At 34.5% G+C, this 11006-nt stretch overlaps 1 protein-coding gene across 1 annotated transcript; it reads right to left on the bottom strand.

The window, feature by feature from the left end:
- Positions 1-3453: 3453 nt before the first annotated feature.
- On the bottom strand, positions 3454-9120 carry LOC128221098 (zinc finger protein 501-like). Its single transcript, XM_052929547.1, has 2 exons — positions 9062-9120; positions 3454-4953 (listed from the first exon to the last, which is right to left on the bottom strand). The coding sequence occupies exons 1-2, from the start codon at positions 9068-9070 to the stop codon at positions 4399-4401; spliced, it is 564 nt and encodes a 187-aa protein (XP_052785507.1). The 5' UTR covers positions 9071-9120; the 3' UTR covers positions 3454-4398.
- Between the last annotated feature and the right edge of the window lie 1886 nt (positions 9121-11006).

Raw genomic sequence — 11006 nt, 5'->3', positions numbered from 1 at the left:
TCGAAATCACCTAAAAGTGGGTAAAACATAAGAAAGAATAGATGTTTTTGCTGTATTAGTCGATTAACACCAAAGTGTAATCGACCCATGTGTTTTCCGAACCTCGAACGTGTTCCAAGGTTTTGATAAATATTTAAACATTTGTTGAACAAAAAAGAGTTTCCTCCAAAGTATTTCTATACATCGATTTATATATTTGTCTGATTGTATTAGTTTTAAATTACTGCAGTGTCGTAGCTAATGGAGCAAATGTGGTTTTCCGTTTTGTCTTGTAAATAATTCAAGGTTTTCTATTTACAAAACCTGTAAATCAACATACTATATTATGCAGGCGACATAAACAGAGTAAAAAGTAAATACTAGAGGGATATTTATCAGTGTAGATAAACCCTGCAATAATTCTTAATAACGTGTTACGAAACAAATTTTAACATGAAAGTAATCTAATAACCAATGAACCGAAATTAAATATGCGCAGTGTAATTTCAATGAAATGGAAAATGAATATTACAAATTTATGTTATCTAGGAATTTAAATAATGACAATTGTCTTCAATTTCAAAAACATCTTAGTTTATATGTACATGGTTAAAGTCATGTACGTACTCAATCATATCTCAATAAATCTTATGTTAAAAAGAAACTGCTTAATGTAAATAGCTGTATGGCCATTTTAATGTCCTGTGGTATGTTTAATAAGAACATTAAAGCTGCACTCTCACAGATTTACAACTTTTTTATTTTTTTGTCTTGGAAAGGGCAAATTTTTGCGTCAATATCTGCAAACCAATGATATAAGAACGCTGACAAAACACTCAGATCGTAGATTTTTATATTTCCGTTCGAAAATATTGTTTTATGACTTTAACCGTTACTATAACGGTTTAAGAAAAACACATAAAACATGCATTTTTCAACTTACATATAAAAATCTGCAATCTATTTTTTGTCAGCAGTCTTTAATCACTGATTTCCATGGATTTTCGCAAAAATTGGCTCGTTCCAAGGAAAAAAATAAAGAAGTTGTCAAAACGTTCAATCTGTGAGAGTGCAGCTTTAAGAAACAAATCCTTGTTTATGTAAAAGAGTAAGTCAAACCCGAAACGGGATTTGCATAATAGGTTTATTCTGTACAACAGTTTAACAACAACTAACTTTGGCTTTTGAAATACATTAATTTAATGCAGTGAATTATATTTGCTGACGACTAGCTGGTAGGCGGAGCTTATCAGATCCTGCAGAGAATATCCGATACCACTGCAGCCATTTTCACGGTGGTATAGTTTACCGACAGTAGGCAGGTTATCTTTATAAACTTGGTGCGTTGTTCCAATTATTTGAAAATATCAGTGTACTCAAGTGTTGATGAAAGTTTACAAACATTATTTTTATTCTTATTATTAAGCCGATAACCCTAACCCTAAACCTTTACCCTGTGCCATCAAACGGGGTTTATTTGTAAACTTTTGGCTACTAAGCTTGTTTCTGTAGTTCCTCACATAAATATAGTTTGGAGGAACAGCAATGAGTGGCAATTTTCTTAGGGCATATCTTGATTACTTCCATCCAAAAGTCACAGTTTATATCTTTACAGCATCATCTTTTCTAACAAACTACAGGATTTGAAGAAATGTGTTGTTACAGTAAAACAGCAACTCAATAACTCTTAGTACATTGTAACCAACACGAAATGCAAAATCTACCTTTGCTATGCCAAGTATTTATAAAGTTCTGACTTGTAAAACACGCTATACAAAAGTCATCGTCGGATATCCCTGATACACACCACGCTATGCTTCGTTGTGTACCGTGGGCAATTTGGCTAGAAAAATCTCTTAATCATGAATAATTAATGAGGCAGTTCTGGCGATTGCCCGAGTTGAACCGGGCCCGCCTTCTCAGTACGATAATATGAGGCAGTAGGCAAGACCACACAGAAACGAAGGGATCTGACACTAAGAAGTTATTAAACATTATTGTATGAAAATGCACGAGTACGTTTGAATTAAATTACTCTCAATGTATAGTTTCAAAACATGTTGCTTTAACAACGATAGCATCAATAGCATAACCGTCCGTTGAGGTGCTCTATATTAAATTATTGTATACATTTGTCCTACGTTCACTTCTTATGCGAAACAAACCTTCTGATTCGTATAATATTCCTGATGAAAGCGATAAAGCGGTTCCATCATAAATCAAATTTCAATTGTTAGTTGTCACTAGATAGATGCCAGTAGCTTATACTGAGCGATGCAAACTTGATATATTTGATATACACAGCTATTAACACAGTTTAGTGTGGATCATTTAAGGTTGCCCCATACTAACATTGTTTTTGTTGAAATTCGTTCTTGAATGTGTACAACATTGAACAGAATAGAACAAAGTGAACATAGCCAATGTGTATACCATGTTTGAAGAATACACACAGAAGTACACAAAATAGTGTTTGGAACTGAAAGCGCCCGTCATGTTCTGGTAAATGTCGATATAACCGTTTGACTTCCAAATTTAATCATAAGGATTCATTGTTTAACCATGATGCATGCACATTCCTAAACACCTACATCATTGTGTGTATTCCACGTGAAAAATAACGTCGTTTGAGGGCAACAAAGCTACCTCTATGTTGTTTAAAGAGTCCCGCGTCGTTTTATTACCAGAGTTTGATAAGGTAATTGGTTTCCTCAGTTCGACAAACTAATGTTTTGCCAGTTTTCTATCAGGCGGCAGTTTTGTGAAGTGTTTAAAGAAACTAAGTTATTAATCAAATGCCAAATGCGGTGCTATCAGTGACGTATACTGTGCTTTTTTTTTTTTTAAATGGTGACTAATTTATATTTTTGAATTTTTGGTAACTGTTTTAAAGCTGCACTCTCACAGATTGAACTTTTTGACAACTTTTCATTTTTTGTTTCGGACCGAGCCAATTTTTGGGAAAATCCATTTTAACCAGCTAAATAAGACTGCTGACAAAACATTAGATCGCATTTTTTTTAAATTTAAGTTGAAAAATCGATGCTTTGTTTAGGTTTAGGCCATACAACATTAATTTTCGAACGGAAATATGAAAAATCTACGATTTATTTGTGTCAGCAGTCTTATATCATTGGTTTGCAGATATTTACGCATTTTTTTTCTTTTTTTCCAAGACAAAAAATAAGAGTTGTTAAAATGGTAAATCTGTGAGAGTGCAGCTTTAAAATGTAAGATATCAAGCTTTGTAGATATGAAAATGAAATAGTAACAGTCAAACCTGTGTTAAGTGGCCACCCTTGGGAAAAGGACACAGTGGCTGCATGGTACATGTGGCCACTTAATCCAGGTTGGACACTTCTGCCACATTAGGTTTATTCAAACAGAGGTCGAATATGTATCTTAACCTCAACCTCACACCACAGTCGGTATCGCCAGTACTATCATTATTTAAAAAGATTAATTAGAGATATGTAGACAAAATAACTTTATTTCAGATTTATAAATAACATGCATTAGATAAATGTTTTAGGCTCTCATAACTCGCCACAAACTCAGGCTAACGCTTAAGCAAGTTAAAATCGTAAGCAACACGTTTTGCACTACGAACGTTTTAAAATGAAATGAAAAAGCCCAAACTATTACACTAGTGTCTGGAATCAGAAACTTTCAACAAGCCCTACTCAATGAAATTTAGAACAGGAAAGGCTCCTCTCCTGTGAATATTAGGGGGAAAATCAGCGTCAAACATCTCACAATTGTATAGATTCTCTCCCACGTGTATTGGTATATTTTTCTATAAACAAACTTCCTGTGAGAAAGCAGCTCTATTTTTCTTACACTTGCAAAGCTTTACTCCTGTATGTTTTCTTATATATGTTTTTGTAAATCACAGAAATTGGCCAAACAGGTCACACACTTGAATTGCTTCTCCCCTGGTCACACAATTGAATGGCTTTTCTCCTTGTCACACAATTGAATGGCTTCTTAAATGTTTGGATTATTAAATAGTCATGCAAATTACTTTTCAGAAGTACTCGCCGAATGGGTATAACCCGATGGCGAGGGTAAATAAGCTCACCCCCACCCCATTTCAGAGAGAAAACAAAACCTTCACAGCATCTCTTGTTGGTGAATTCTTATATGTCTCTGCATTTCACCATTCTGATAAAAAGCAGCATCACTAATGTGACTAGTATCACACATGAATTGCTTCTCTTCGGTGTGTTTCCGTAAATGCTTCTGTAAATCACCTCCACTTTGTTTATATGGCTTCTATCTTGAGTGTCTTCTTATATGTTCCAGTAAATTACCATTTCAAGGGAAAGGTAAATCACATGTACCACACTTGAATGGCTACTCTCCAGTGTGTATGCTTGAATGTTTCTGTAAATCAACCTTCTGATTGTAAGCAGCACCTCATGTCTCACACCTAAATGTCTTCTCGCCTGTGTGTTTTCGTGTATGTTTTTGTAAATACGATTTCACCGAAAAAGCAACACCACATATTTTACACAGGTATGACTTCTCTCCAGTGTGTATTCTTACGTGTATATTTAAAGAACATTTGCGTGAGAAAGAAGCGTCACATGTCTCACATTTGAATGGCTTCTCTCCGGTGTGTATTCTTATATGTGCCTGCAAATTACCTTTCTCGGAGAAAGCAGCACCGCATGTATTACAGTTGTATGGTTTTACCCCCGTGTGTATTCTTATATGTTTCTGTAAATCACCTTTTTGACAGAAATCAGCACAGCACATCTCACACTTGTATGGCTTCTCTCCAGTATGTATTCTCACGTGTCTTATCAGAACAGTTCCATCAGTAAAATCCGCCCCACATATCCCACATTTGTATGGCCTCTCTCCTGTGTGTATTCTCTTGTGACGCTTTAAATGAGATTTTCGTGACAAACCAGCTCCACAGACCTCACACGTGAACGGCTTTTCGACTTTGTGTATATCCATTTGAATCTTAAATTAAAAAATAACATGTTTGTTATACTTTGTATGTACATTTCTGTTTAATAAACGTCAAACACGATAAGTTTGCAGTATGAATAATCTTATTTTTATGACGTATTACCGTGCAATTTATATAATGTGCAGATTTGTGTGAAAAAGCACAATGCATAATTATGTACTTGTATACGAAGAATGAGTATATTTTTTATTATTAATGAACTCTATAACCATATTTATATGAAAAACTACAGAAACAAGCTCAGTGACCGAAAGCTTAAACATGAACCCCGTTTAATTGCACAGGGTAAACGTCAAAGATATAGAACACGAAAACAAAAAATTCACAAACAAGAAACATGGAACAACAGCACAAAACTCTACAAACAACACAGTACATGTATACTTTATCATAACAAGAGGCCCAAAAGGGCCTATGCTCTACTGGCATGGCTTTTGTGGTCATATCAATCCAGAGCATGTATGTATGGGTAAAAGGCAACAGACATATAGTTTATGTTTTGTGTTTGGGTTACCTGAACACGTAGCACGTTCAACATCTGAGCCCAGAAAGTATTATAAGCAGATTAGTTGCATGAACTATTTTATTATGTGCCAAGTAAAAGTCATCTGACAAAAAAAAATGCTTTCAAAACTGTACTCATAGTAAAAATTTCTGTAGTTTTAAAAGTTAAAAAAGTTGGTCAAAAGGTCAAAGTCAAGGGCATCCTAGGACAACATTGATAAATTTGAACAAACATTCACAATCAATTGTGCTGAGATGGATGCACGAACACACAAAAAGATTTTCAAACCTTTCCAGATTTATGTTTACCAAACCTGTGAACCCTGGGTGTGGCCAGTAATGACACCAGGTGCATAACTTAAACATTCACAACCAATTTTGTTAAGATGAATGCGCAAACTACAGAACTTAAAGCTAAAAAATGGCCTTTGGGCTTTCAACAAGAACAAGGCAGAGTAATTCACAAAATCAACTGCAGAAGCAAAAAGCAAATTGTCTCTCAAAATCCTAGACTTGCAAATTGTCTCCCTTAACTCTAGACTTGAATTTACATGTACATGTAAACTTGGCTAAAAAAAGAATTCGCTCATGCAGACCTGGCTAAAAATAGAAAGCATTTCTTGAAAACTTTCATGGCCCATAATCTAGGCATTCATGGGCAGATCATACTGGTTTTCGAAAGGAACCGAGCTCTAATGGATATCTAGATACTGAACAAGTTTCATCGAGATAAAATCAAAACTGAAGACTGTATCGTGTTCACAAGCAATTGTATACACAATGGCATTTTTTATACTATCAAGGGCCATAATCTAGGCATGCATGGGCGGATCTGGCTGGTTTTCGAAAGGAACCCAGCTCTAATGGATATCTAGATACTGTACAAGTTTCATCGAGATACAATCAAAAATGAAGACTGTATCGTGTTCACAAGCAATTGTTTACAGACGCACGGCCGCACGGATGCACATACTACGTACACATTACCATCGCATAAGCTCTTCTGGCCTTTGGCCAGTAGAGCTAAAAACTAGGTGTGTTTATCAAGGATTGTTAGGTGACCCTAGGAACGGTCAGTAAAATGTAAATTTACTTGGGGGAGGGGTGGGGCGGGTTTAAACCAGTTTGTGTGCACAACCTCACTATTATCCCAACAAAAACTTAAGTGGAAAATCTTATCAATGTATGCATTAACTTGAGTGAATCTAATAATATAACAACTAATAAACTTATAGTTAAACCCCAAATACTTTTATGATTAGGAATCCCGACTCTGTATGTAGACGAAGGAATACAATTCAGAGCACCTAATGCAAATACTTTTTATATGATGCAGTATTTGTATGAAACTATGAACATCACACACAGTCTGCCTTAGCAAATATAAGGTCTCAAACGGTGTGATCATGGAGTTTCATGATAAAAGGCATCATTGTACTAAAACTGGGAACAAACAAAGAAAATACTATTAAAAATAAAAACAAGAGGGCCCTAAAGGCCCTGTATCGCTCCAATTCAAGTGTGAAATAAGTGTTTTCAGGGCGAAGGCAATTGTGACAGGGGGAGGGAATAAGTGTTTTTAAAGGCGATGGAAAGTACAAACCTTACCTTGCTGTAATAAGTACATTCTGACCAGATAAAGTAGAAAATATGGACTCAACTGTGTTTTAACAATGCTTTCTATAATTTGACTTCGTGACCTAGTTTTTGACCTCATGTTACCCAGTTTCAAACTTGACATAGACTTCATAAACACAAACATTCTGACATAGTTTAATGGTGATCAAAGAGAGAATTTTACCTCTACAGTGTTTCCAGAGTTTTTCTATGATTTGGCCTAGTTGCCTGTTTTTTTACCTCTGATTACCCAGTTTCAAAATCAAGAATAACATTCTGATCAAGTTCCATGAACATATGTTCATAAATGTGGCCTCTAGAGTGCTAACATGCTTTTCCTATTATTTGAACAAAGTTTTTCTATTATTTGACCTAGTGGCCTGGTTTTTGACCTCTGATTACCCAGTTTCAAAATCAAGAATAACATTCTGATCAAGACCATGACCCATATTCGATCTTGGCCTATAGCAAATCAATATAAACATCCTGACTAAGTTTCATGAACATACAGTCACAAATGTGACCTCTAGAGTGTTAATAAGCTTTTCCTTAAATTTGACCTGTTGACCTAGTTTTTAACGGCTCATGACCCAGATTCGAACTTGGCCGAGAGCTAATCAATAAAAACATCTTGACTAAGTTTCATGAATTTCAGTCATACATGTGACTTCTAGAGTGCTTAAAAGCTTTTCCTATGATCTGACCAAATGACCTAGTTTTTGACCGCACATGACCCAGATTAAAACTTGACTTAGAGATTATTAATATAAACATTCTGACCAACTTTCCTGAAGAAACATTTATAAAAGTGACCTCTAGATTGTTTACAAGCTTTTCCTTCAATTTAACCTGGTGACCTTGTTTTTGACCACATATGACCCAGATTTAAACTTGACTTACAGATTATTAATATAAACATTCTGAGCAACTTTTATGAAGATACAGTCATAAATGTGACCTAGAGTGTTAACAAGCTTTTCCTTCAATTTGACCTGGTGACCTAGTTTTTGACTGCACATGACCCAGATTCCAACTTGACCTAGACATTATTAATATTAACATTCTGACTAAGTTTCCTGAAGATACAGTCATAAATGTGTCCTCCATAGTGTTTACAAGCTTTTCCTTTAATTTGATCTGGTGACGTAGTTTTAACCCCAGATGACCCAATATCGAACTTGTCCAAGATTTTATTGAGGGTAACATTCTGACCAAGTTTCATTAATATTGTGCCCAAATTGTGACCTCTAGAGTGTTAACAGTCAAATTGTTGGCAACGGACAAACGGACGACTACGACGGACACAGGATGATCACAATAGCTCACCTTGAGCACTTCGTGCTCACGTGAGATAAAAACAGAACATATATTTGCTAAAATCTTCTCCTTAATGATTAACTAAGTAAAACCAACATCAAATTGTCACCACTTTATTATTTCAGTGAAATATACATTTACGGTATGTTTTTCTATATGACAAATGATAAAAACTTCCACAATGATCTTGTTGTTTTTTTATTTAAGACAAGATGGTTTCTTATCACGGGAAGAAACAGACGATTTTAATTGATATCAGTGTAAGATCGTATTTCATTTCACAAGTGAAGTAATTGTCATAAAAATTATTCTTTTCTACAACCATGGGTGAAATTAAAAACGACCTTACACTGAAATCATGTTTCTGTTTCTTGTTCTTATTTTCGATGTTTTATTGGTATTTTATTGATTTATTTATTTCGAAAAAGCCCATTTCTAATTCCAGTTGGTGGATAAATAGTTCGCATAGGACTTTTTAAATGAACTTATACATGTATCTATGTTCCAAAGTATAATAATTAATGCACGATTGTATTTTGTTTAATTAAATAGGGCATGAAGAAATGATCAAATTACTAGGCTGCCTTTACTGAATGAAAATTTGAAAGTTTTTAAGCATATCAATTGCTGGTTATCATTTGATTAAATTATTTTTCTTACTTTCAGCATTTGTTACATGATGCATGTGTATTCAGTCATCCAACACTGTTAGAGTCCAGTCTGAAATGCTTAAAGATGGGTAGTTATTGAGATAAAGCATAAAATAGCACGCAGGTTGTTGACAAATTTTGAGGCATGTGTGGGGAAAATTCATCAGGTTATATTGGGTTGATTTACTGTATATAAATGGTACAACCAGGAAAATGCCTTGCAAGCCATACCGGTCAACCAATAAAAGACTGACAATTTAGTATCCAGATAAGGCAAGGCTTATCAGTCGCCGATGCTATCCACCATGACCTCATTCATTTTTTTCTCATAAAACATGACATTGTTGCTTTATTTATGCACTTTTGATATTGTTTAATACCAGACCTCTAAGTGAAATAATTTTACCCTCAAAATGTAAATATACTTTCATTCAACCAAATGTTATAAGAAATACATGCATACTTGAAATATATTTTAAGTATATAAAACAGTAATAATGATAACTACCTCAGGGCTTCCGTTAAAGGAAGTTTGAAAATATATTACTCCCTAGAAATGGGTTAAAACTTCCAAAATTGGACCTTTGGAAGGACAAAAACTTCCATAATTTTGAAGAAAACTTCCAAAGTTGAAAGCTTGGAAGTTCAAAATATCAAAACCTTTTGTCAATATTACTTTTATGGTCACAATTTCAATCAGTTTAACTGTTTTTAAGTAAAATAAATTATTATAACATATATATGTCTGTGAATTTGGCAAGTTAAAGTTGCAAATTATTTGATTTTTAATATACTTGTTGAAAAATAGTTGAACAAGATATTGTATTCTGGAGACTTAAACTTCCACATTTCAGTGAAAAACTTCCAAAATTGAATGTTAGGAAGTTCATACTTCCTGTTTCAAATTCTTAATGGAAGCCCTGTACCTGAACATTGACAATAGTTTTTCATATATTTGTATTTCAAATTCTGTCTCACTGCATGTGTTGCATATTTATTCTGTTATTTTTATGCAAAACTATTGAATTTTACAATGGTGATATATATATATGTGCATTATATGCAAAATTACATGTTTTCTTTCTATATATCATAATCTTATGTGAGAAAACCACAACATGTTGAAACCAAAATTATAACAAGCGCTCGACAATTCCGCCGCTTTTCGGTGTATGGATTGAAAAGTTTTGGCAAAACATGCATGGATCACTGTTAGATTAGATTTCAATACCATACATGAATTGATGTGCTGAGATACTTACATAAATTGAATGGAAAATATTAGAGGTGGTATGCAAACTTTAACGTAAATTTTAAGTCGAAAAAGGGGCATAATTTTGTCAAAATGCTTGATAGAGTTACCTCGTCGTGTGTACAGATTGGGGGCATGATGGTGAACAAGCATGCAAACCTTCAAAGCCAGATGTCAATGGACTTTGAAAATATTTGAGGTTGTTTGCAAACTTTAATGTAAATTCTGAGTTGAAAAAGGGGCATAATTTTGTCAATATGCTTGATAGAGTTACCTCCTCCTGTGTACAGGTTGGGGGCATGATGGTGAACAAGCGTGCAAAGTTTCAAAGCCAGATGTCAATGGATTTTGAAAATATTTGAGGTGGTATGCAAACTTTAACGCAAATTCTAAGTCGAAAAAGGGGTATAATTTTGTCAAAATGCTTGATAGAGTTACCTCGTCGTGTGTACAGGTTGGGGGCATGATGGTGAACAAGCATGCAAACCTTCAAAGCCAGATGTCAATGGACTTTGAAAACATTTGAGGTTGTTTGCAAACTTTAATGTAAATTCTGAGTTGAAAAAGGGGCATAATTTTGTCAAAATGCTTGATAGAGTTACCTCCTCCTGTGTACAGGTTGGGGGCATGATGGTGAACAAGCGTGCAAAGTTTCAAAGCCAGATGTCAATGGATTTTGAAAATATTTGAGGTGGTACGCAAA

Source organism: Mya arenaria, chromosome 16 (assembly GCF_026914265.1).
Source record: "Mya arenaria isolate MELC-2E11 chromosome 16, ASM2691426v1".
NCBI lineage: Eukaryota > Metazoa > Mollusca > Bivalvia > Myida > Myidae > Mya > Mya arenaria.
This window is presented reverse-complemented; position numbering and strand designations above follow the sequence as displayed.